The sequence below is a fragment of the Eleutherodactylus coqui genome, chromosome 11, assembly GCF_035609145.1.
Source record: "Eleutherodactylus coqui strain aEleCoq1 chromosome 11, aEleCoq1.hap1, whole genome shotgun sequence".
NCBI lineage: Eukaryota > Metazoa > Chordata > Amphibia > Anura > Eleutherodactylidae > Eleutherodactylus > Eleutherodactylus coqui.
Genome location: NC_089847.1, coordinates 128,767,013 through 128,794,807, shown reverse-complemented (window position 1 = coordinate 128,794,807; position 27,795 = coordinate 128,767,013). Strand labels below are relative to the sequence as shown.

The window sequence follows — 27,795 nt, the reverse complement described above, 5'->3', positions numbered from 1 at the left end:
ATGGGATAGGCAGCTGTGCCGATCCCATTGAAAGCAATGGAATACAATGCCCGGGACTTCTGCCACAGCTGTGACAGCTGTGGCAGAGGATTCCTTCATCCCGGCGGTCTCCGCGGGGATGAAGGAAACTCCTGCCACAGCTGTGGCAGAAGTCCGCGGCATTCTTCCTATGCTTTCAATGGGGCTAGCGCTGCTGTCACTAGCCCCATTGAAACCATTTGCAATATGCCGGTTCTATACCGGCCTCTTTCTTGCGCTGCGATGCGAGATTTTTCTCTTTCTCTCGCAGCGCAAGAAAGAAAATATCGCCAGTGGGTGGGAGCCCTTATAGTGGAGCTACAGGAACAGCTGTTTCAGTCCTCTTAACCTCCCCCCCCCCCTTCCCGACTACCGAGTTCAGGGTCCAGATTAGGAAATGGGTGCGGGTCCCAGAGGAGCTGTGGTAGCCATAAAACATCTGAGAGGGGAATACCCCTTTAAGGGATGTGAAGATGGCGACAAACAAGCAGCCCGGTCCGGTGGTTCTTGCTGCCTTCATGTCTTATTTCACACCAGATAGAACTGTTTCCCAACCACCAATAATTGGAATAGTCGGTTAGTTTAGAACTAGTATTTATTAATATCTCCTCCCTGTATTACCGCCGGTTGGCAGCAAGAGGAAGAAGAAAAGTTTATGAAGTGTCTTCTCGGTCCGCAGTGAACCCAGATGTTGTCCTCCGCAGGTCACCATCCCAGTCTCCAGAAATAGTAGTGGAGGGGTAGAGCGCTCTGGTTCCAGGGACGCTCCATGGCGCGGTCTTCCTGCTCTGGGCTCTGTAGCGCCGGCTGGGCAGCTGAGTGTTCGCTTCTTGTCCGGCTTACTTCAGTCTTATCCAATGTCTGTAAGCTGTGGGAGAAAATGCAAGAAATAATTAAAGGCAGAAATATTGGAAACCATCGGTTTCACCCAGGTTCGGCATAGGGGTATCTACAGTTATGGGGTCTGGTGCCGGTCAGGGAGGCCCCTTGACTAGTTTGTAGTGTGCAGATGTCAGATCAGTTGAGGCCAGGGGTTTAGTCCATTGCTCTAGATATTGGGGGCCCTGTGTTAGCTGTATGTCTAATAAAGAGTGTTAACGGTAAAGGTCTGGATACATGAAGGTCTACAGTCCTGTACTTACCCAGCAGGGTCCTGTAACAGCAGCCTGGCGGTCCGGGCGAGGAATGTAGGCTGCAGCCTTGTCTGGTGGTAAGTTAGTTAGTTTTCTCGCTTGGACGACGAGGGATGCAGACGGTAGCACCAGCCTCATTGATGGTCTCTTGGAATAAATGGCAGAGGTCCCGGGTGCCTCTGATGTTACAGGGGATGCAGATGGTAGCACCAGCCTCATTGATGGTCTCTTGGTATAAATGGCACAGGTCCCGGGTGCCTCTGATGTTACAGGGGGTGCAGATGGTAGCACCAGCCTCATTGATGATCTCTTGGTATAAATGGCAGAGGTCCCGGGTGCCGCTGATGTTACAGGGGATGCAGATGGTAGCACCAGCCTCATTGATGGTCTCTTGGTATAAATGGCAGAGGTCCCGGGTGCCTCTGATGTTACAGGGGATGCAGATGGTAGCACCAGCCTCATTGATGGTCTCTTGGTATAAATGGCAGAGGTCCCAGGTGCCTCTGATGTTACAGGTGATGCAGATGGTAGCACCAGCCTCATTGATGGTCTCTTGGTATAAATGGCAGAGGTCCCGGGTGCCTCTGATGTTATAAAGGGTGCAGATGGTAGCACCAGCCTTATTGATGGTCTCTTGGTATAAATGGCAGAGGTCCCGGGTGCCTCTGATATTACAGGGGATGCAGATGGTAGCACCAACCTCATTGATGGTCTCTTGGTATAAATGGCAGAGGTCCCGGGTGCCTCTGATGTTACAGGGGATGCAGATGGTAGCACCAGCCTCATTGATGGTCTCTTGGTATAAATGGCAGAGGTCCCGGGTGCCTCTGATGTTACAGGGGATGCAGACGGTAGCACCAGCCTCATTGATGGTCTCTTGGTATAAATGGCAGAGGTCCCAGGTGCCTCTGATGTTACAGGGGATGCAGATGGTAGCACCAGCCTCATTGATGGTCTCTTGGTATAAATGGCGGAGGTCCCGGGTGCCTCTGATGTTACAGGGGGTGCAGACGGTAGCACCAGCCTCATTGATGGTCTCTTGGTATAAATGGCAGAGGTCCCGGGTGCCTCTGATGTTACAGGGGATGCAGATGGTAGCACCAGCCTCATTGATGGTCTCTTGGTATAAATGGCAGAGGTCCCGGGTACCTCTGATGTTAAAAAGGATGCAGATGGTAGCACCAGCCTCATTGATGGTCTCTTGGTATAAATGGCAGAGGTCCCGGGTGCCTCTGATGTTACAGGGGATGCAGATGGTAGCACCAGCCTCATTGATGGTCTCTTGGTATAAATGGCAGAGGTCCTGGGTGCCTCTAATGTTACAGGGGATGCAGATGGTAGCACCAGCCACATTGATTGTCTCTTGGTATAAATGGCAGAGGTCCTGGGTGCTTCTGATGTTACAGGGGATGCAGATGGTAGCACCAGCCTCATTGATGGTCTCTTGGTAGAAATGGCAGAGGTTCTGGGTACGTCTGATGTTACAGGGGATGCAGATGGAAGCACCAGCCTCATTGATGGTCTCTTGGTGTAAATGGCATAGGTCCCGGGTGCCTCTGATGTTACAGGGGATGCAGATGGTAGCACCAGCCTCATTGATGGTCTCTTGGTATAAATGGTCAAGGTCCTAGGTGCCTCTGATTTTACAGGGGATGCAGATGGTAGCACCAGCCTCATTGATGGTCTATTGGTATAAATGGTAGATGTTCTGGGTGCTTTTGATGTTACAGGGGTGCAGATGGTAGCACCAGCCTCATTGATGGTCTCTTGGTATAAATGGCAGAGGTCCCGGGTGCCTCTGATGTTACAGGGGATGCAGATGGTAGCACCAGCCACATTGATTGTCTCTTGGTATAAATGGCCAAGGTCCTAGGTACTTCTGATGTTACAGGGGATGCAGATGGTAGCACCAGCCACATTGATTGTCTCTTGGTGTAAATGGCAGAGGTCCTGGGTGCCTCTGATGTTACAGGGGATGCAGATGGTAGCACCAGCCTCATTGATGGTCTCTTGGTATAAAAGGCAGAGGTCCCGGGTGCCTCTGATGTTACAGGGGATGCAGATGGTAGCACCAGCCTCAATGATGGTCTCTTGGTATAAATGGCCAAGGTCCTAGGTGCCTCTGATGTTACAGGGGATGCAGATGGTAGCACCAGCCTCATTGATGGTCTATTGGTATAAATGGTAGATGTTCTGGGTGCTTTTGATGTTACAGCGGTGCAGATGGTAGCACCAGCTTTTTTGATGTTCTTCTGTTATCTATAGTAGAAGTCCTGGGTGCCTTTGATGTTACAAGGGGTGCAGATGGTAGCACTATCCTTATTGATGTTCACGAGGTATAAGGCAGAGGTCTAGGGTGCGTCTGATGTTACAAGGGGTGCAGATGGTAGCACTGGTCCTATTGATGTTCACGAGGTATAAGGCAGAGGTCCAGGGTGCAGATGGTAATACCGGCCTCACTTTGATGGTATATATGGTGGTGTTATTTTGAGCTCTTCTAGTTCTTTCCAATTAATAGCCTGAAAAAAGGGATGGGATCTTATGCAGCCGTTGGTTCCTAGCCGTTTCCTTGGGTCCTTGCACAAAAGCTCCTTAATTATTTGTTCAGTTTCGGCAGTAAGATGGTATTTTTGTAAATTTGCGATGTTACATCTGGAGCTCGGCCGTCCGGTTGTCAGCTGGAAAATAATGACCCCAAGTGAAAAATAGTCAGCGGCTAGATTATATGTTTGGCCTGCGAGGACCTCTGGGGCCACGTATCCAGGGGTCCCGGCATACTCTGTAATGCCCTCGGTCTGATTGAGCGCCAGGCCAAAGTCCGCTATCTTTAGATGGCCGCTGTTGTCCATTAGAATATTTTCTGGTTTAAGATCCCTATGGATGAAGCCCTTGGCATGTAGAAATTGGAGGCCGGATGTAATTTCGGCAGCGTAGAAGGCGGCGCTGTCAGTAGGGAGTGGTCCGTGCTTCTTCAGATGGCGATGCAGATCTCCGGACGCAAACTCCATCACAAAATACCACTGCTTGGCGGTCTCCAATGACAGTTGGCTGTGCATCAGGAAGGGACTTTCTGCCGCTAGTTGGAGGATCCTGTTCTCCAAGTGAAGGCTCTCCTCTGGTGTTGATGACTCCTTTAGGACCTCTTTTATGGCCATGACTTTATTGGTCGTCTTGTCTATGGCCTTTGATACTTTGCCGAAACTGCCTTGGCCGATCACACTTATAAAGTTGAATCTTTTCCTAATATTGGTGCATCTTCTGACCGGTCGGCTCTCAGTGCTCGGTCCTGGCCTGGGCTCCTCACCTTCCCTTGAGACGCACTCCTTAAACCTCTTCTCAGGTCTGTTGATGGAACTCACAGACCTTTCTCTCTTTCTCCTGTCTTCTCCAGACTCTTGGCCACGCTCCTTCTCCCGACATGGCCTCTTCTTTGGGGGCTCTGATGGTCTTGGCTTCTCGGCTTTCCTTGAGACGCACTCCTTAAACCTCTTCTCAGGTCTGTTGATGGAACTCACAGACCTGTCTCTCTTTCTCCTGTCTTTTCCAGACTCTTGGCCACTCTCCTTCTCCCGACATGGCCTCTTCTTCGGGGGCTCTGATGGTTTTCGCTCCTCTCTATCCCGCTTTTTCCCTCCCCTTAATCCCATATCTGCAAAATCTGCAAAATCGCTCTGTATTTAATCGCACGTCTGTCCGCAACAGTCGCCAATACAGCTCTGACCACGCCAGATAGAACTCTGAGCAGCATAGTGGACGGAACCGTGATGTCATAGAAGAACATTGTGATGTAGTTAGATGTTGCTAGGAGACCAGTATGACCATTATGATGTCATCACATGATGTTTAACCCTTTACAAGCTCCATTAGTGCGACACCACAGTACCATGAAATTAACATGGTTGGGGGAGAGGGGATCATTTGCGGTGCAGTATGGAGATATAGTCAATACACTCCCCAAACAGGTAAAGTTGGACATATTTGGTCTTCTGAAATAAACTCATGAATAGACGCAGTGTTGAAAGAAGTATTACTTTGTAACGTCGTATGTCAGACTTTGCTGCACTGGCCGTACAGTTACTTACTGGCGGCCGGCCATGTGTTCGCCCATCAACATCAATGGGACAACACATTGTATGTAATTAATAAGCTGGTAATAATGGTGAATGCTGAATTACAGGCATCTCTATACACTGTCCTACCAAGAGTGATCGGACACCTGAGCAAAAACCACAAGTAGTATTTATTTCCATAGGTTAATACTTAGTGGGGCCCCCTTGGCCCTAGTGACATTGGATACTCTCTATCGCAGTCCCATTGAAAATCAGAGAAGCAACTGGCGCTCCATTCAGTCTCCTTCTCACTGCAGGGAAGTGGGGGAGTAGAAAGTGCAGTAACTCCACAGAGAAGAGAATGGGGGACACAAGACCCCCATTCTCAAGCTCAGCAAGGTTTTCAGCTGTAAGACCCCCACAAATCAGCAAGTTGCTCCCCTCTCCTGTGTATAGGGGATACATTGTAATCGTGGTACAGCTCCTTTAACATATGGAAATAAATACTACTTTTGATTCTTGCTTAAAGGGGTTTCCCATGGAGAATACTAGTCATGACCTTTCCTCAGGATAGGTCAACAATAGTTGATCGGCTGGGGTCCGTCGCTCGGGACCCAAACCGGTCGGCTGAGCGGGTGCAAATACACCGGGGTTGGAGCTGAAGTAGTGGAAGTCTCCACGCTGACCTCTATGTAGTGGCCAGCGCTTGTAACTGTAGGCAGACCGCATTGATTTCAATGAAAGCAGTGCCTGCAGTTACAGGTGCCGGCCACTATACAAAGGTCGGCGCGGAAACTTCCGCTCCGATCTCTGTGTATTTACGGCGCTGACAGCATGCTCCCGCTCAGCTGATCGGTTGGGGTCCTGAGCGACGGACCCCAGCCTATCAACTATTGATGACCTATCCTGAGGATCGGTCATCAGTAGTATTCTTGTTGGAAAACCCCTTTAAGTGTCCAATTACTTTTGGTAGGATCGTGTATACCGGGTGTAGTATATACATGTTGTATATCACAAAATACATGCTGACGGAAATGGAAAAACACATTATGTGAGGCTACAAGTTACATCCTCAATGTGGCTCTCCTTGAACACAGACCCCTCCATGCTTCCGGATGATACCACCCACCCAACAATGACGTCAAGTGGGATTGGTCACATTACAGCACAGGCTTTCCCTGTTGGTGGTAATCTCCTTCAGCTCTTCTCCCATGAAACCAGGAGACCGGTGCCTGTGTTACTGAACCCCTTGATCTGCACCACCCCAAATACATTAAAGTCACCATTAATCTTCAAGTGCTCACTGATATTCCGCAGACTGGAATGACGACACTTGACTTCCCATGTGGTCCACCATGGGCTTAAAAAAAAACAGGGAGAGCCCAGGGTGGCAGTACCAATGTGTTTCATTTGTTGAGGTGCAGGGCAACCCGCTGAACTATGGTGTGATTGATAGGTTGCTGGTCTGCATGGTGGACTACACGTATCAGAAGGTGTGGGATTCTGTATCCACTCTGTGTGGGAGTATACACCAAGCAGCCACCCCCTCTACATTAAGAGGCTGTGTGAGTGGTGTCTCATTGGTGTCCTGCACAGGTGTAATTAGCTCCCTTATTTGGTAGTTTGCTACCTGCATGCTCAGGGGATGTAGCTATCTGCCCTCCTTAGTCAGTAGGTATATGGCCATTTTCTGTGATTGTGTGCATCACACTGTTGACTCATGTTCAGTCTATGATCTATTAGTATACCCAGGTCCTTTTCACATGTGCTGCTGCTTAGCCCAATTCCTCCCATTCTGTATGTGCTTTTTTCATTTTTCTTGCCCAGATGTAGGACTTTGCATTTCTCCTTGTTAAATACCATTCTGTTAGTTGCTGCCCACTGTGCAAGCTTTTCTAGATCTTTTTGAATACTCTCTCTCTTCCCTAGTGTTAGCTATCCCTCCTAGCTTTGTGTCGTCAGCAAATTTGATCAGTTTCCCATCAATTCCCTCCTCCAGATCATTTATAAAAATGTTGACCATGTTTGCCACGCTACACGTGACACTAAAAGTTCCCTCTTCTCATTGTCCAGAAGTTGGGAAGTCTGCAGAACGGCTCCGTCTTATGGAGTCACTTGGCTTTTTTCCTGACACTTCATGGTGGAGCGTTCACAATCTGCACCGTATAAGACGTGGAGCATCATTTTTTTCCTTTCATTAAAGGCATGTTCCCATGTTGGCCAAACATAACTGAGATGAATATGAGGAGGCCGGGTATCTGGGCTGACGAGAACTGCCAGGCTGGGCTCCGCTGCACTGTTCCCATAACTCCCATAGAGTCCTGCCTACAATGTAGCAGAGTTGGTTGTGTTCTCTCTGCAGCTCCCAAGTCACAGGAACAGTGTAGCTGTTATAGCTAAGATATAGCTATTCATGAATGAATAGCTAAGGGCTATGTGTGATTGGCTGAGCGCTCAGCCAATAGCTAAGCAGTAGCTGCTATTGGCTGAGCCCTCAGCCAATCTGCACAGCCCTTTCAGGAGGCGGGGATTTTTAAATCCTCGACTGCTGAAAGAGCTCAATAGCAGTGCCGGTGAGCCAGCGGGAGGACGCGGCTGAGAGCAGGAGAGGTGAGTATAATTTAAAAAAAAAATTTTCACGCTTTTGGCCGATTATCGGGGAAGGGCTTATATTTTAAGCCCTTCCCCAATAATCATTCCACGGGGCTTGCCAAACCAGTGCTTTCAATGGGATAGGCAGCTGTGCCGATCCCATTGAAAGCAATGGAATACAATGCCCGGGACTTCTGCCACAGCTGTGACAGCTGTGGCAGAGGATTCCGTTATCCCGGCGGTCTCCGCGGGGATGAAGGAAACTCCTGCCACAGCTGTGGCAGAAGTCCGCGGCATTCTTCCTATGCTTTCAATGGGGCTATCGCTGCTGTCACTAGCCCCATTGAAACCATTTGCAATATGCCGATTCTATACCGGCCTCTTTCTTGCGCTGCGATGTGAGATTTTTCTCGTGCTCTCGCAGCGCAAGAAAGAAAATATCGCCAGTGGGTGGGAGCCCTTATAGTGGAGCTACAGGAACAGCTGTTTCAGTCCTCTTAACCTCCCCCCCCCCCTTCCCGACTACCGAGTTCAGGGTCCAGATTAGGAAATGGGTGCGGGTCCCAGAGGAGCTGTGGTAGCCATAAAACATCTGAGAGGGGAATACCCCTTTAAGGGATGTGAAGATGGCGACAAACAAGCAGCCCGGTCCGGTTGTTCTTGCTGCCTTCATGTCTTATTTCACACCAGATAGAACTGTTCCCCAACAACCAATAATTGGAATAGTCGGTTAGTTTAGAACTAGTATTTATTAATATCTCCTCCCTGTATTACCGCCGGTTGGCAGCAAGAGGAAGAAGAAAAGTTTATTAAGTGTCTTCTCGGTCCGCAGTGAACCCAGATGTTGTCCCTCCGCAGGTCACCATCCCGGTCTCCAGGAATAGTAGTGGAGGGGTAGAGCGCTCTGGTTCCAGGGACGCTCCATGGCGCGGTCTGAGTGGTGGAGGGGTAAAGCGCTCTGGTTCCAGGGACGCTCCATGGCGCGGTCTTCCTGCTCTGGGTTCTGTAGCGCCGGCTGGGCAGCTGAGTGTTCGCTTCTTGTCCGGCTTACTTCAGTCTTATCCATTGTCTGTAAGCTGTAGGAGAAAATGCAAGAAATAATTAAAGGCAGAAATATTAGAAACCATCGGTTTCACCCAGGTGCGGCATAGGGGTATCTACAGTTATGGGGTCTGGTGCCGGTCAGGGAGGCCCCTTGACTAGTTTGTAGTTTGCAGATGTCAGATCAGTTGAGGCCGGGGGTTTAGTGCATTGCTCTAGATATTGGGGGCCCTGTGTTAGCTGTATGTCTAATAAAGGCTGTTAACGGTAAAGGTCGGGATACATGAAGGTCTACAGTCCTGTACTTACCCAGCAGGGTCCTGTAACAGCAGCCTGGCGGTCCGGGCGAGGAATGTAGGCTGCAGCCTTGTCTGGTGGTAAGTTAGTTAGTTTTCTCGCTTGGACGACAAGGGATGCAGACGGTAGCACCAGCCTCATTGATGGTCTCTTGGTATAAATGGCAGAGGTCCCAGGTGCCTCTGATGTTACAGGGGATGCAGATGGTAGCACCAGCCTCATTGATGGTCTCTTGGTGTAAATGGCAGAGGTCCCGGGTGCCTCTGATGTTACAGGGGATGCAGATGGTAGCACCAGCCTCATTGATGGTCTCTTGGTATAAATGGCAGAGGTCCCGGGTGCCTCTGATGTTACAGGGGGTGCAGACGGTAGCAGCAGCCTCATTGATGGTCTCTTGGTATAAATGGCAGAGGTTCCAGGTGCCTCTGATGTTACAGGGGGTGCAGGCGGTAGCAGCAGCCTCATTGATGGTCTCTTGGTATAAATGGCAGAGGTCCCAGGTGCCTCTGATGTTACAGGGGATGCAGATGGTAGCACCAGCCTCATTGATGGTCTCTTGGTATAAATGGCAGAGGTCCCGGGTGCCTCTGATGTTACAGGGGATGCAGTTGGTAGCACCAGCTTCACTGATGGTCTCTTGGTATAAATGGCAGAGGTCCCAGGTGCCTCTGATGTTACAAAGGGTACAGGCGGTAGCAGCAGCCTCATTGATGGTCTCTTGGTATAAATGGCAGAGGTCCTGGGTGCCTCTGATGTTACAGGGGATGCAGATGGTAGCACCAGCCACATTGATGGTCTCTTGGTATAAATGGCAGAGGTCCCAGGTGCCTCTGATGTTACAGGGGATGCAGATGGTAGCACCAGCCACATTGATGGTCTCTTGGTATAAATGGCAGAGGTCCCAGGTGCCTCTGATGTTACAGGGGATGCAGATGGTAGCACCAGCCTCATTGATCGTCTCTTGGTATAAATGGCAGAGGTCCCGGGTGCCTCTGATGTTACAGGGGATGCAGATGGTAGCACCAGCCTCATTGATGGTCTCTTGGTATAAATGGCAGAGGTCCCGGGTGCCTCTGATGTTACAGGGGATGCAGTTGGTAGCACCAGCTTCACTGATGGTCTCTTGGTATAAATGGCAGAGGTCCCGGGTGCCTCTGATGTTACAGGGGATGCAGATGGTAGCACCAGCCTCATTGATGGTCTCTTTGTATAAATGGCAGAGGTCCTGGGTGCCTCTGATGTTACAGGGGATGCAGATGGTAGCACCAGCCACATTGATTGTCTCTTGGTATAAATGGCAGAGGTCCTGGGTGCTTCTGATGTTACAGGGAATGCAGATGGTAGCACCAGCCTCATTGATGGTCTCTTGGTATAAATGGCAGAGGTCCTGGGTACTTCTGATGTTACAGGGGATGCAGATGGAAGCACCAGCCTCATTGATGGTCTCTTGGTGTAAATGGCAGAGGTCCTGGGTGCCTCTGATGTTACAGGGGATGCAGATGGTAGCACCAGCCTCATTGATGGTCTCTTGGTATAAAAGGCAGAGGTCCCGAGTGCCTCTGATGTTACAGGGGGTGCAGACGGTAGCAGCAGCCTCATTGATGGTCTCTTGGTATAAATGGCAGAGGTCACGGGTGCCTCTGATGTTACAGGGGGTGCAGACGGTAGCAGCAGCCTCATTGATGTTCTCTTGGTATAAATGGCAGAGGTCCCGGGTACCTCTGATGTTACAGGGGATGCAGATGGTAGCACCAGCCTCATTGATGGTCTCCTAGTATAAATGGCAGAGGTCCCGGGTGCCTCTGATGTTACAGGGGATGCAGATGGTAACACCAGCCTCATTAATGATCTCTTGGAATAAATGGCAGAGGTCCCGGGTGCCTCTGATGTTACAGGGAATGCAGATGGTAGCACCAGCCTCATTGATGGTCTCTTGGTATAAATGGCAGAGGTCCCGGGTGCCTCTGATGTTACAGGGGATGCAGATGGTAGCACCAGCCTCATTGATGGTCTCTTTGTATAAATGGCAGAGGTCCTGGGTGCCTCTGATGTTACAGGGGATGCAGATGGTAGCACCAGCCTCATTGATGGTCTCTTGGTGTAAATGGCAGAGGTCCTGGGTGCCTCTGATGTTACAGAGGATGCAGATGGTAGCACCAGCCTCATTGATTGTCTCTTGCTATAAAAGGCAGTGGTCCCGGGTGCCTCTGATGTTACAGGGGATGCAGATGGTAGCACCAGCCTCATTGATGGTCTCTTGGTATAAATGGCCAAGGTCCTAGGTGCCTCTGATGTTACAGGGGATGCAGATGGTAGCACCAGCCTCATTGATGGTCTCCTAGTATAAATGGCAGAGGTCCCGGGTGTTTCTGATGTTACAGGGGATGCAGATGGTAGCACCAGCCTCATTGATGATCTCTTGGAATAAATGGCAGAGGTCCCGGGTGCCTCTGATGTTACAGGGGATGCAGATGGTAGCACCAGCCTCATTGATGGTCTCTTTGTATAAATGGCAGAGGTCCTGGGTGCCTCTGATGTTACAGGGGATGCATATGGTAGCACCAGCCACATTGATTGTCTCTTGGTATAAATGGCAGAGGTCCTGGATGCTTCTGATGTTACAGGGGATGCAGATGGTAGCACCAGCCTCATTGATGGTCTCTTGGTATAAATGGCAGAGGTCCTGGGTACTTCTGATGTTACAGGGGATGCAGATGGAAGCACCAGCCTCATTGATGGTCTCTTCGTGTAAATGACAGAGGTCCTGGGTGCCTCTGATGTTACAGGGGATGCAGATGGTAGCACCAGCCTCATTGATGGTCTCTTGGTATAAAAGGCAGAAGTCCCGGGTGCCTCTGATGTTACAGGGGGTGCAGATCGTAGCACCAGCCTCATTGATGGTCTCCTAGTATAAATGGCAGAGGTCCCGGGTGCCTCTGAGGTTACAGGGGATGCAGATGGTAGCACCAGCCTCATTGATGGTCTCTTGGTATAAATAGCAGAGGTCCCGGGTGCCTCTGATGTTACAGGGGATGCAGATGGTAGCACCAGCCTCATTGATGGTCTCTTGGTATAAATGGCCAAGGTCCTAGGTGCCTCTGATGTTACAGGGGATGCAGATGGTAGCACCAGCCACATTGATTGTCTCTTGGTATAAATGGCAGAGCTCCTGGGTGCTTCTGATGTTACAGGGGATGCAGATGGTAGCACCAGCCTCATTGATGGTCTCTTGGTATAAATGGCAGAGGTCCTAGGTACTTCTGATGTTACAGGGGATGCAGATGGTAGCACCAGCCACATTGATTGTCTCTTGGTGTAAATGGCAGAGGTCCTGGGTGCCTCTGATGTTACAGGGGATGCAGATGGTAGCACCAGCCTCATTGATGGTCTCTTGGTATAAAAGGCAGAGGTCCCGGGTGCCTCTGATGTTACAGGGGATGCAGATGGTAGCACCAGCCTCAATGATGGTCTCTTGGTATAAATGGCCAAGGTCCTAGGTGCCTCTGATGTTACAGGGGATGCAGATGGTAGCACCAGCCTCATTGATGGTCTATTGGTATAAATGGTAGATGTTCTGGGTGCTTTTGATGTTACAGCGGTGCAGATGGTAGCACCAGCTTTTTTGATGTTCTTCTGTTATCTATAGTAGAAGTCCTGGGTGCCTTTGATGTTACAAGGGGTGCAGATGGTAGCACTATCCTTATTGATGTTCACGAGGTATAAGGCAGAGGTCTAGGGTGCGTCTGATGTTACAAGGGGTGCAGATGGTAGCACTGGTCCTATTGATGTTCACGAGGTGTAAGGCAGAGGTCCAGGGTGCAGATGGTAATACCGGCCTCACTTTGATGGTATATATGGTGGTGTTATTTTGAGCTCTTCTAGTTCTTTCCAATTAATAGCCTGAAAAAAGGGATGGGATCTTATGCAGCCATTGGTTCCTAGCCGTTTCCTTGGGTCCTTGCACAAAAGCTCCTTAATTATTTGTTCAGTTTCGGCAGTAAGATGGTATTTTTGTAAATTTGCGATGTTACATCTGGAGCTCGGCCGTCCGGTTGTCAGCTGGAAAATAATGACCCCAAGTGAAAAATAGTCAGCGGCTAGATTATATGTTTGGCCTGCGAGGACCTCTGGGGCCACGTATCCAGGGGTCCCGGCATACTCTGTAATGCCCTCGGTCTGATTGAGCGCCAGGCCAAAGTCCGCTATCTTTAGATGGCCGCTGTTGTCCATTAGAATATTTTCTGGTTTAAGATCCCTATGGATGAAGCCCTTGGCATGTAGAAATTGGAGGCCGGATGTAATTTCGGCAGCGTAGAAGGCGGCGCTGTCAGTAGGGAGTGGTCCGTGCTTCTTCAGATGGCGATGCAGATCTCCGGACGCAAACTCCATCACAAAATACCACTGCTTGGCGGTCTCCAATGACAGTTGGCTGTGCATCAGGAAGGGACTTTCTGCCGCTAGTTGGAGGATCCTGTTCTCCAAGTGAAGGCTCTCCTCTGGTGTTGATGACTCCTTTAGGACCTCTTTTATGGCCATGACTTTATTGGTCGTCTTGTCTATGGCCTTTGATACTTTGCCGAAACTGCCTTGGCCGATCACACTTATAAAGTTGAATCTTTTCCTAATATTGGTGCATCTTCTGACCGGTCGGCTCTCAGTGCTCGGTCCTGGCCTGGGCTCCTCGCCTTCCCTTGAGACGCACTCCTTAAACCTCTTCTCAGGTCTGTTGATGGAACTCACAGACCTTTCTCTCTTTCTCCTGTCTTCTCCAGACTCTTGGCCACGCTCCTTCTCCCTACATGGCCTCTTCTTTGGGGGCTCTGATGGTCTTGGCTTCTCGGCTTTCCTTGAGACGCACTCCTTAAACCTCTTCTCAGGTCTGTTGATGGAACTCACAGACCTGTCTCTCTTTCTCCTGTCTTTTCCAGACTCTTGGCCACTCTCCTTCTCCCGACATGGCCTCTTCTTCGGGGGCTCTGATGGTTTTCGCTCCTCTCTATCCCGCTTTTTCCCTCCCCTTAATCCCATATCTGCAAAATCTGCAAAATCGCTCTGTATTTAATCGCACGTCTGTCCGCAACAGTCGCCAATACAGCTCTGACCACGCCAGATAGAACTCTGAGCAGTATAGCGGACGGAACCGTGATGTCATAGAAGAACATTGTGATGTAGTTAGATGTTGCTAGGAGACAAGTATGACCATTATGATGTCATCACATGATGTTTAACCCTTTACAAGCTCCATTAGTGCGACACCACAGTACCATGAAATTAACATGGTTGGGGGAGAGGGGATCATTTGCGGTGCAGTATGGAGATATAGTCAATACACTCCCCAAACAAGTAAAGTTGGACATATTTGGTCTTCTGAAATAAACTCATGAATAGACGCAGTGTTGAAAGAAGTATTACTTTGTGACGTCGTATGTCAGACTTTGCTACACTGGCCGTACAGTTACTTACTGGTGGCCGGCCGTGTGTTCGCCCATCAACATCAATGGGACAACACATTGTATGTAATTAATAAGCTGGTAATAATGGTGAATGCTGAATTACAGGCATCTCTATACACTGTCCTACCAAGAGTGATCGGACAGCTGAGCAAAAACCACAAGTAGTATTTATTTCCATAGGTTAATACTTAGTGGGGCCCCCTTGGCCCTAGTGACATTGGATACTCTCTATCGCAGTCCCATTGAAAATCAGAGAAGCAACTGGCGCTCCATTCAGTCTCCTTCTCACTGCAGGGAGGGGGGGGGAGTAGAAAGTGCAGTAACTCCACAGAGAAGAGAATGGGGGACACAAGACCCCCATTCTCAAGCTCAGCAAGGTTTTCAGCTGTAAGACCCCCACAAATCAGCAAGTTGTTCCCCTCTCCTGTGTATAGGGGATAAATTGTAATCATGGTACAGCTCCTTTAACATATGGAAATAAATACTACTTTTGATTCTTGCTTAAAGGGGTTTCCCATGGAGAATACTAGTCATGACCTTTCCTCAGGATAGGTCAACAATAGTTGATCAGCTGGGGTCCGTCGCTCGGGACCCAAACCGGTCAGCTGAGCGGGTGCAAATACACCGGGGTTGGAGCTGAAGTAGTGGAAGTCTCCACGCTGACCTCTGTGTAGTGGCCAGCGCTTGTAACTGTAGGCAGACCTCGCATTGATTTCAATGAAAGCAGTGCCTGCAGTTACAGATGCCGGCCACTATACAAAGGTCGGCGCGGAAACTTCCGCTCCGATCTCTGTGTATTTACGGCGCTGACAGCATGCTCCCGCTCAGCTGATCGGTTGGGGTCCTGAGCGACAGACCCCAGCCTATCAACTATTGATGACCTATCCTGAGGATCGGTCATCAGTAGTATTCTTGTTGGAAAACCCCTTTAAGTGTCCAATGACTTTTGGTAGGATCGTGTATACCGGGTGTAGTATATACATGTTGTATATCACAAAATACATGCTGACGGAAATGGAAAAACACATTATGTGAGGCTACAAGTTACATCCTCAATGTGGCTCTCCTTGAACACAGACCCCTCCATGCTTCCGGATGATACCACCCACCCAACAATGACGTCAAGTGGGATTGGTCACATTACAGCACAGGCTTTCCCTGTTGGTGGTAATCTCCTTCAGCTCTTCTCCCATGAAACCAGGAGACCAGTGCCTGTGTTACTGAACCCCTTGATCTGCACCACCCCAAATACATTAAAGTCACCATTAATCTTCAAGTGCTCACTGATATTCCGCAGACTGGAATGACGACACTTGACTTCCCATGTGGTCCACCATGGGCTTAAAAAAAACAGGGAGAGCCCAGGGTGGCAGTACCAATGTGTTTCATTTGTTGAGGTGCAGGGCAACCCGCTGAACTATGGTGTGATTGATAGGTTGCTGGTCTGCATGGTGGACTACACGTATCAGAAGGTGTGGGATTCTGTATCCACTCTGTGTGGGAGTATACACCAAGCAGCCACCCCCTCTACATTAAGAGGCTGTGTGAGTGGCTGTCTCATTGGTGTCCTGCACAGGTGTAATTAGCTCCCTTATTTGGTAGTTTGCTACCTGCATGCTCAGGGGATGTAGCTATCTGCCCTCCTTAGTCAGTAGGTATATGGCCATTTTCTGTGATTGTGTGCATCACATTGTTGACTCATGTTCAGTCTATGATCTATTAGTATACCCAGGTCTTTTTCACATGTGCTGCTGCTTAGCCCAGTTCCTCCCATTCTGTATGCGCTTTTTTCATTTTTCTTGCCCAGATGTAGGACTTTGCATTTCTCCTTGTTAAATACCATTCTGTTAGTTGCTGCCCACTGTGCAAGCTATTATAGATCTTTTTGAATACTCTCTCCCTCTCTTTCCTAGTGTTAGCTATCCCTCCTAGCTTTGTGTCGTCAGCAAATTTGATCAGTTTCCCATCAATTCCCTCCTCCAGATCATTTATAAAAATGTTGACCATGTTTGCCACGCTACACATGACACTAAAAGTTCCCTCTTCTCATTGTCCAGAAGTTGGGAAGTCTGCAGAACGGCTCCGTCTTATGGAGTCACTTGGCTTTTTTCCTGACACTTCATGGTGGAGCGTTCACAATCTGCACCGTATAAGAAGTGGAGCATCATTTTTTTCCTTTCATTAAAGGCATGTTCCCATGTTGGCCAAACATAACTGAGATGAATATGAGGAGGCCGGGTATCTGGGCTGACGAGAACTGCCAGGCTGGGCTCCGCTGCACTGTTCCCATAACTCCCATAGAGTCCTGCCTACAATGTAGCAGAGTTGGTTGTGTTCTCTCTGCAGCTCCCAAGTCACAGGAACAGTGTAGCTGTTATAGCTAAGATATAGCTATTCATGAATGAATAGCTAAGGGCTATGTGTGATTGGCTGAGCGCTCAGCCAATAGCTAAGCAGTAGCTGCTATTGGCTGAGCCCTCAGCCAATCTGCACAGCCCTTTCAGGAGGCGGGGATTTTTAAATCCTTGACTGCTGAAAGAGCTCAATAGCAGTGCCGGTGAGCCAGCGGGAGGACGCGGCTGAGAGCAGGAGAGGTGAGTATAATTTAAAAAAAAAATTTTCACGCTTTTGGCCGATTATCGGGGAAGGGCTTATATTTTAAGCCCTTCCCCAATAATCATTCCACGGGGCTTGCCAAACCAGTGCTTTCAATGGGATAGGCAGCTGTGCCGATCCCATTGAAAGCAATGGAATAAAATGCCGGGGACTTCTGCCACAGCTGTGACAGCTGTGGCAGAGGATTCCGTTATCCCGGCGGTCTCCGCGGGGATGAAGGAAACTCCTGCCACAGCTGTGGCAGAAGTCCGCGGCATTCTTCCTATGCTTTCAATGGGGCTATCGCTGCTGTCACTAGCCCCATTGAAACCATTTGCAATATGCCGATTCTATACCGGCCTCTTTCTTGCGCTGCGATGTGAGATTTTTCTCGTGCTCTCGCAGCGCAAGAAAGAAAATATCGCCAGTGGGTGGGAGCCCTTATAGTGGAGCTACAGGAACAGCTGTTTCAGTCCTCTTAACCTCCCCCCCCCCCCCTTCCCGACTACCGAGTTCAGGGTCCAGATTAGGAAATGGGTGCGGGTCCCAGAGGAGCTGTGGTAGCCATAAAACATCTGAGAGGGGAATACCCCTTTAAGGGATGTGAAGATGGCGACAAACAAGCAGCCCGGTCCGGTGGTTCTTGCTGCCTTCGTGGCTTATTTCACACCAGATAGAACTGTTTCCCAACCACCAATAATTGGAATAGTCAGTTAGTTTAGAACTAGTATTTATTAATATCTCCTCTCTGTAATACCGCCGGTTGGCAGCAAGAGGAAGAAGAAAAGTTTATTAAGTGTCTTCTCGGTCCGCAGTGAACCCAGATGTTGTCCTGCACAGATCACCGTCCCAGTCTGCAGAGGAGTGGTGGACGGGTAAAGCGCTCTGGTTCCAGGGACGCTCCATGGCGCTGTCTTCCTGCTCTGGGTTCTGTAGCGGCGGCTGGGCAGCTGAGTGTTCGCTTCTTGTCCGGCTTACTTCAGTCTTATCCAATGTCTGTAAGCTGTAGGAGAAAATGCAAGAAATAATTAAAGGCCGAAATATTGGAAACCATCGGTTTCACCCAGGTTCGGCATAGGGGTATCTACAGTTTTGGGGTCTGGTGCCGGTCAGGGAGGCCCCTTGACTAGTTTGTAGTGTGCAGATGTCAGATCAGTTGAGGCCAGGGGTTTAGTCCATTGCTCTAGATATTGGGGGCCCTGTGTTAGCTGTATGTCTAATAAAGGCTGTTAACGGTAAAGGTCTGGATACATGAAGGTCTACAGTCCTGTACTCACCCAGCAGGGTCCTGTAACAGCAGCCTGGCGGTCCGGGCGAGGAATGTAGGCTGCAGCCTTGTCTGGTGGTTAGTTAGTTAGTTTTCTCGCTTGGACGACAAGGGATGCAGACAGTAGCACCAGCCTCATTGATGATCTCTTGGAATAAATGGCAGAGGTCCCGGGTGCCTCTGAAGTTACAGGGGATGCAGATGGTAGCACCAGCCTCATTGATGGTCTCTTGGTATAAATGGCAGAGGTCCCAGGTGCCTCTGATGTTACAGGTGATGCAGATGGTAGCACCAGCCTCATTGATGGTCTCTTGGTGTAAATGGCGGAGGTCCCGGGTGCCTCTGATGTTACAGGGGGTGCAGACGGTAGCACCAGCCTCATTGATGGTCTCTTGGTATAAATGGCAGAGGTCCCGGGTGCCTCTGATGTTACAGGGGATGCAGATGGTAGCACCAGCCTCATTGATGGTCTCCTAGTATAAATGACAGAGGTCCCGGGTGCCTCTGATGTTACAGGGGATGCAGATGGTAGCACCAGCCTCATTGATGATCTCTTGGAATAAATGGCAGAGGTCCCGGGTGCCTCTGATGTTACAGGGGATGCAGATGGAAGCACCAGCTTCATTGATGGTCTCTTGGTATAAATGGCAGAGGTCCCGGGTGCCTCTGATGTTACAAAGGATGCAGATGGTAGCACCAGCCTCATTGATGGTCTCTTGGTAGAAATGGCAGATGTCCTGGGTGCCTCTAATGTTACAGGGGATGCAGATGGTAGCACCAGCCTCATTGATGGTCTCTTGGTAGAAATGGCAGAGGTCCTGGGTACTTCTGATGTTACAGGGGATGCAGATGGAAGCACCAGCCTCATTGATGGTCTCTTGGTGTAAATGGCAGAGGTCCTGGGTGTCTCTGATGTTACAGGGGATGCAGATGGTAGCACCAGCCTCATTGATGGTGTCTTGGTATAAAAGGCAGAGGTCCCGGGTGCCTCTGATGTTACAGGGGATGCAGATGGTAGCACCAGCCTCATTGATGGTCTCTTGGTATAAATGGCAGAGGTCCCGGGTGCCTCTGATGTTACAGGGGATGCAGATGGTAGCACCAGCCTCATTGATGGTCTCTTGGTATAAATGGCCAAGGTCCTAGGTGCCTCTGATGTTACAGGGGATGCAGATGGTAGCACCAGCCTCATTGATGGTCTATTGGTATAAATGACAGATGTTCTGGGTGCTTTTGATGTTACAGGGGTGCAGATGGTAGCACCAGCCTTTTTGATGTTCTTCTGTTATCTATAGTAGAAGTCCTGGGTGCCTTTGATGTTACAAGGGGTGCAGATGGTAGCACTAGCCTTATTGATGTTCGCGAGGTATAAGGAGAGGTCTAGGGTGCGTCTGATGTTACAAGGGGTGCAGATGGTAGCACTGGTCCTATTGATGTTCATGAGGTATAAGGCAGAGGTCCAGGGTGCAGATGGTAATACCGGCCTCACTTTGATGGTATATATGGTGGTGTTATTTTGAGCTCTTCTAGTTCTTTCCAATTAATAGCCTGAAAAAAGGGATGGGATCTTATACAGCCGTTGGTTCCTAGCCGTTTCCTTGGGTCCTTGCACAAAAGCTCCTTAATTATTTGTTCAGTTTCGGCAGTAAGATGGTATTTTTGTAAATTTGCGATGTTACATCTGGAGCTCGGCCGTCCGGTCGTCAGCTGGAAAATAATGACCCCAAGTGAAAAATAGTCAGCGGCTAGATTATATGTTTGGCCTGCGAGGACCTCTGGGGCCACGTATCCAGGGGTCCCGGCATACTGTGTAATGCCCTCGGTCTGATTGAGCGCCAGGCCAAAGTCCGCTATCTTTAGATGGCCGCTGTTGTCCATTAGAATATTTTCTGGTTTAAGATCCCTATGGATGAAGCCCTTGGCATGAAGAAATTGGAGGCCGGATGTAATTTCGGCAGCGTAGAAGGCGGCGCTGTCAGTAGGGAGTGGTCCGTGCTTCTTCAGATGGCGATGCAGATCTCCGGACGCAAACTCCATCACAAAATACCACTGCTTGGCGGTCTCCAATGACAGTTGGCTGTGCATCAGGAAAGGACTTTCTGCCGCTAGTTGGAGGATCCTGTTCTCCAAGTGAAGGCTCTCCTCTGGTGTTGATGACTCCTTTAGGACCTCTTTTATGGCCATGACTTTATTGGTCGTCTTGTCTATGGCCTTTGTTACTTTGCCGAAACTGCCTTGGCCAATCACACTTATAAAGTTGAATCTTTTCCTAATATTGGTGCATCTTCTGACCGGTCGGCTCTGAGTGCTTGGTCCTGGCCTGGGCTCCTCACCTTCCCTTGAGACGCACTCCTTAAACCTCTTCTCAGGTCTGTTGATGGAACTCACAGACCTTTCTCTCTTTCTCCTGTCTTTTCCAGACTCTTGGCCACTCTCCTTCTCCCGACATGGCCTCTTCTTTGGGGGCTCTGATGGTCTTGGCTCCTCTCTATCCCGCTTTTTCCCTCCCCTTAATCCCATATCTGCAAAATCTGCAAAATCGCTCTGTATATAAATGCACGTCTGTCCGCAACAGTCGCCAATACAGCTCTGAACACGCCAGAAAGAACTCTGAGCAGCATAGCGGACGGAACCGTGATGTCATAGAAGAACATTGTGATGTAGTTAGATGTTGCTAGGAGACCAGTATGACCATTATGATGTCATCACATGATGTTTAACCCTTTACAAGCTCCATTAGTACGACACCACAGTACCATGAAGTTAACATGGTTGGGGGAGAGGGGATCATTTGCGGTGCAGTATGGAGATATAGTCAATACACTCCCCAAACAAGTAAAGTTGGACATATTTGGTCTTCTGAAATAAACTCATGAATAGACGCAGTGTTGAAAGAAGTATTACTTTGTGACGTCGTATGTCAGACTTTGCTGCACTGGCCGTACAGTTACTTACTGGCGGCCGGCCATGTGTTCGCCCATCAACATCAGTGGGACAACACATTGTATGTAATTAATAAGCTGGTAATAATGGTGAATGCTGAATTACAGGCATCTCTATACACTGTCCTACCAAGAGTGATCGGACAGCTGAGCAAAAACCACAAATGGCATCTATTTATATATGTTAATACTTAGTGGGGCTCTTTTGGCCCTAATGACATCGGATACTCTCTATCGCAGTCCCATTGAAAATCAGAGAAGCAACTGGCGCTCCATTCAGTCTCCTTCTCACTGCAGGGAGGGGGGGGGAGTAGAAAGTGCAGTAACTCCACAGAGAAGAGAATGGGGGACACAAGACCCCCATTCTCAAGCTCAGCAAGGTTTTCAGCTGTAAGACCCCCACAAATCAGCAAGTTGTTCCCCTCTCCTGTGTATAGGGGATACATTGTAATCGTGGTACAGCTCCTTTAACATATGGAAATAAATACTACTTTTGATTCTTGCTTAAAGGGGTTTCCCATGGAGAATACTAGTCATGACCTTTCCTCAGGATAGGTCAACAATGGTTGATCAGCTGGGGTCCGTCGCTCGGGACCCAAACCGGTCATCTGAGCGGGTGCAAATACACCGGGGTTGGAGCTGAAGTAGTGGAAGTCTCCACGCTGACCTCTGTGTAGTGGCCAGCGCTTGTAACTGTAGGCAGACCGCATTGATTTCAATGAAAGCAGTGCCTGCAGTTACAGGTGCCGGCCACTATACAAAGGTCGGCGCGGAAACTTCCGCTCCGATCTCTGTGTATTTGCGGCGCTGACAGCATGCTCCCGCTCAGCTGATCGGTTGGGGTCCTGAGCGACGGACATTTAGTTCCAGTAAATGAGTGTCGCGGCGCAGGAGCCCTTCCTAAAGTCAGGAACTGATCGGAATGAAGACAGAGAAATAAACGAAGTCATGTAGGAAGAAGGAATGGAGTAATCGGGGACAGATTGTTCAGGCGTCGTGCAGTTGGTGACCAAAGAAGCAGAGACTTGTCGGAGCGCTACTGTAACTATATGAAGTGGGGAGAGAAGAGCTGATGTGATCTTACAAGCCGGTTCATTCTGTAGCTAGAGATCTACAGATGTAGCAAAGATTACCTTGACACTTAACACATCAAATATACAATGGGGCGAGTTTCAAAGAGGTTGTGCCAAGTTATAAAGTCCTTCCCTGTCTCTAAGGACGTGTCTGGAATTACTGAGAAGTAGTAGTCCCAGTACATACCCGCTCCGTATCCTTCGTCTCCGGGTCTTCATCGCTCTAGCTGGTACTGAAGCCACCCAGCACTGCTGTATATATAGACTCCTCCCCTTCTCTAGCGCTGACAACACTCCGTCGCTCGGGGGCGGAGTCCATATACACAGCGGTGCCGAAAGGCTTCAGCTCCAGCAAGAGTGATGGAGACCGGGAGACAGAGGATCGCTTTATACCGGGGGCGAAGTGTGACACTCATTTTAAAGCACCAATATAGAACATACCCAACACCTGTTTGAACCATAGTAAGTGGCCACAATAGTAGTGACCCCTTTAATGGCCCCAGTAGTAATAGTGCCTCCATTAGTGGTCCCAGTATTAATCATTTTCCCCATAGTGGCTCCAGTAGTAATAGCGACCCCCATTAGTAGCCCCAGTCTTAAGAGTGACCCCCATAGTGTATCATCAGCCGCAGCAACAGCACAAACAAAATTGACTTGTAGTCTCGATCCAATAGTCGCTGGGGTAATCAGTGTGACCCCTGACCTCTCCACCCGGCATCTGCGTGCAGGAATGCAGACGCTGAGGACGATGTCAGGGGTGACACGGATTACAGCAGCTGCTGCTGGACTGGGCCTACAAGTGAGCAAGAGTACTTTCAAATGGGATGACCCATTGGGTGCAGATGCCAGACAAGTCGTCCCAGCGATAGTTTCTGTGCTTTTACGCAGGAATGACCATCGCTCAATGAATGGAGGCGGAGCGGCCGGGGATCGTTCCAGCCCAACTACATTCACAGTAAACAGGCAGTTGTACATAAATAACTGACTGCCTGTTTACACGCCGACCCGCTGCTCAGTTTTATGCATGTAAAAACTGAAGACAAACGAGAAGCAAACAAATTTCCGTTTGCCGTTCAGTCCGGTCATGCATTTACACTGATTGATAACTGTTGAGATTCCCGCTGGATGCAGGATAAGAGGGCCCTTAGATTGGGGACAGGACATACCCCTGCCACCCGGGACTGCAGGACAGCATCCCAAATCCGCAACTATCCCACAGAATCCGGGATCTTGGTGAGGGGACACAAAGGCTGTGGCTGAGAATCATAAAGTCCTAGAACAGTAGAGCAGGGACAGACCTCCAGGGTCATCGGTCCAACCTGCTGCTCACGGCAGATCACTAAATCATCCCAGACAGATGTCTGTCCAGCCTATGAAGACTTCCATTGAAGGAGAACTCACCACTTTCTGTGGCATTCCCACATCCTTTAACCGGTCCTCATAGGACATGATTTGCAGACCGCTCAAAATCCTGGTAGCTCTTCTCTGAACTTGCTCCAGTTTGTCTTTGTCTTTTTTAAAGTGGGGTGCCCAGAACTGGACACAGTATTCCAGATGAGGTCTGACTAAGGAAGAGTAGAGGGGGATAATTACCTCACGTGATCTAGACTCTATGCTTCTCTTAATATATAACATAGAATTGTGTTTGCCTTTTTGGCTGCTGCATCACACTGTTGACTCATGTTCAGTCTATGATCTATTAGTATACCCAAGTCTTTTTCACATGTGCTGCTGCTTAGCCCAATTCCTCCCATTCTGTATGTGCATTTTTTTTTCAGTTTTCTTGCCCAGATGTAGGACTTTGCATTTCTCTCTGTTAATCATTACTAGACTGTACTGATTACATTTCTAATTTGATAAATATTGTTTAACAGTCATCTAGTTATTCATTGTTAAACATGTCTTGATTTTATCTCCTGTTCTGTACTGCTCTTCAGTTCGTCAGGAGGCGGACAACGCTGGGAAGAATTCTCTTATTTGCGAACTGTCATAGTAACTTCTCTGCATACTTTATTTAGTGTTATTCCTCACTATTATATTTTATCATGGTATTAGTTATTATTTTAGCACTCTGCTATAAGACTCAAATCCCATAACTTCATGGAGTGCACCGATAGAGTCCTTGATACTTGACGCCTCGGTCCACGATATCCATTCCTCTTGTATATCACATGAATTACTTTGTATGAATTCTTTTTTTTTGAAGCTTAATCAATTCTGTGGCATCAATTATTATTTCGAGTTTTCTGGTTGAGTAAAGAATAGCGGGGCATGGAGCGCTCGGACAGTGTCTGTACCTCCTGGCAGGTACTTGGGTGCCTCTAGAGGGGCTGATAACTTACCTTGTGGCCAATTGAGAGGGTTGACAACTTACTTGGTGACATACAGATAGACTAGGCAATTTATTTACTGGCATATCTAGATGCGGACAAGTTACTTGATGGCTTCTGGAGGGGACTAGCAAGTTACTTGGGGGCATTCAGAAGGCGCTGGCAACTTGCTAGATGGCATATAGAGGGGCCGTCAAGTTACATGGGGACATTATCGGGGTGGCAAGGGAGTCCCGTGGTGGCATGTAGAGGGTCGGCTCCTCACTTACTGTTGACATCAGTGGGTTCCGAGCAGCCCCTCTCTCTCACAACCTTAAGGGCTCACTCACACGGGTGTATGTGTCTCACATATTAGACAGCAGATACACATATCTGCCCGTGTACAGTCGCCATAATACCCATGTAACATAAAAAATGCAGGTGTGAGTGGCCAAAATAATGGGCCTTTAGAACCGCATGTCACGTGTGTGAAAAATACTCGCGTCATACGCAGCTGGCATACACCCATGTGATTGAGCCCTTATCGAATGTCTGATTCACCTGTTCCAATATGTTTTGGGTAGTATGTGTCCCTGGCAGCCCCGAGCCGCTGTATACGTATTATTATTTATTTATCCCACCATTAATCACTTTTCTCTTTTGTTTTTCTGCGCAGGAAGCACAAGCCCCGCCGACGAACCCCCTCGTGTTACAGAAGGTCACCCTAAACTGAGCCGCATTATTCTCCGCCATGTTGTCTTGCCGTAGGGTTATACCCACAGATATTCGCACAAGGGGGCAAACCCTCAGCCTAATTCATTATGGTGCTCCACCCCCACAGCAAACTAAACACGCTGCTGTCAGTGACGCCTCCTATTGGTATAAAACCATCTCAATTTAAAAGTTTTGGACTAAAAAATAAAAGGGATTTTATAACAGGTCAATAAGTCTGGTCGGTCCGGTTCTGCTGCTAATTTGAAGAATGGGCCTGTGCTGACCACCAATAGAGTTGGAATCCTACAGAATGATAATTCATGGACCTGCCACTAGGAGGCGACATAATAGAAATGCTTTTGAAGAGGCAGTCCGAAAAATGTATTTCTACAGGATAGATTCCATTAAAATGACCTGGCATTACGGATATCTATGAGCTCTCTGCGGTCTCGGTAACCTCCCTTCATGTTACTCGGGAACGACATCGCTTGGGTCTTTAATTATTTTATTTGTAGGGGTAATTCCGTGATGAAGGAATACGCCAATTAGGGACGGACACAGGGCCAACTCCAGGCTTATGCGGGCCATTGGGCAGCACAGTCCCAGCGGGCCTCCTTTGCCATTTATAGGCCCCACTGTACCTCCTTAGTTATTTATAGGCCCCACTGTACCTCCTTAGTTATTTATAGGCCCCCCTGTACCTCCTTAGTCATTTATAGGCCCCACTGTGCCAATAACAATAAAGTAATAAAATTCCTCTCATCACGCTCCCACGGCATCCCCCCGTTCTCTGCCTTGTCCTCTTCTGAGCATGATCATGTGGAACACAAATAAGGGAACTTGATCTAAGATTTATCCATATGGGTAGCCAGGTGACTGAAAGACTCCAGAACAAAATATTGGACTATGGTTACAGTTGGAAGAGCAGCTCTAGAGTACAAAGTGCTGCTCTCAGAAGGAAAACACATGAAGAAATGTACATTTTATACTCTTTGAAAAGTTGTACTTTATAAGTAATGCACAGTTTGTAGATTTAGCAGTACTATAGTAACTATAGTGGCCCGGAGGGTCCAACACAATAGTCACACACTTAGGAGTCCTAAACTACCTTGCTGCGAAGACATAGAAGGTATCGCACAGGAGACAGACCTTGTCTTTCCCCTACTTTAAGGGATAAAGCTATTCTGCCTGGCAACAGCTTGCTCTTGATTGGCTGCTTGCCATAGAATTCTCTTATTGGTAGCGGGGGGAGGAGTTGAGGCAAAAGTGAGCAGGGTGAGGCAGGATGTGAAGGAGGAGTTAGTGGGAGCCATCGTCAGGAGGTGGATGAGAGAGGAGGTTATCTTAGGGCTGTAGCAGTTAACGTCCCACGACCATAGAGTGGGATTACACAAGCTACCCAAACAAGCACAACCGTCTACACAATAGTGGGTTGTACAAGCCCCTGTTAAAGCAAAGTCAGGGAAAGTGCAAGCGGTCCTATCTCAGTCACTCCATCTTCTACTAAGTAATCTTCTGGAAAACAATCCTCAGATAACTAGGACTGGTGGGATTCTTTTCTGAGTAACCTTAAAATATAGAGAGCATTGAAGAGAACTGTTTCTGGTATTCTTTTGCCTGGAGCAACGTTAATCCTGAATGCAACACAAGTCTGCCACACTGTGAATCGTTACTTTGCTTAATGTGTTTAAAAAGTGCTAAGTAAACTGTGTACCTTCGGTTTGCAACAAAGTTATGTGGACTCGTCTCAGTTATTTTGCTATCAACAACCCGAGTTTACAATGCAAAGGTACTGGCGTCACGTGACAAAACCGTTAAGAATAGTTGCTACCATCTTTGTGCCTGTTCTACAATGCTAGGTCCTTTTCAGCCATTGGCGGGAGAGATTGCAGAGCCACCCGTGACATCCATCTTGTTTACCAGTGGTCTCCCCCACAACGGCTCACCTCCGCTCAGGTCCTGCATAGCACACAGTAGATTCTGTCAGTGTTTCATGATAAAACAATAATATGAATGGTTTATAGAGATTATTTCATTAAACAACCCAATAAACTGTCTGTTGTTATTTGCGTCGGTGTTACTGCTGCTTCCTGGAATACGTACACTAAGTGATACTAATATATGGATAAAGATCTGTATGTGATACTGATTGATCAGTGCTCAGCATTACTCATATGGCCACAGAGTTACTAGTCACATGACATGTACCTACCTCTCTCACCTACAGTACCTTTTCCTGTCTACTGACCTGATACTTAGTAAGCACACACTGAATGATCACTGCGCTACAAACACCTATGCAGCATCCGAAG

At 48.6% G+C, this 27,795-nt stretch overlaps 1 protein-coding gene across 2 annotated transcripts in view; it reads left to right on the top strand.

Moving 5' to 3' along the window:
* The window catches only part of LOC136582458 (catalase-like), a 64,946-nt gene extending 37,394 nt beyond the window's left edge, over positions 1-27,552 (top strand). For both annotated transcript variants that reach the window (XM_066583510.1, XM_066583511.1), the window contains exon 13: positions 25,446-27,552. In XM_066583510.1, coding sequence (XP_066439607.1) covers positions 25,446-25,502 — 57 coding nt within the window. In that variant the 3' untranslated portion in view covers positions 25,503-27,552. The remainder of the gene's footprint in view (positions 1-25,445) is intronic.
* Positions 27,553-27,795: the final 243 nt, after the last annotated feature.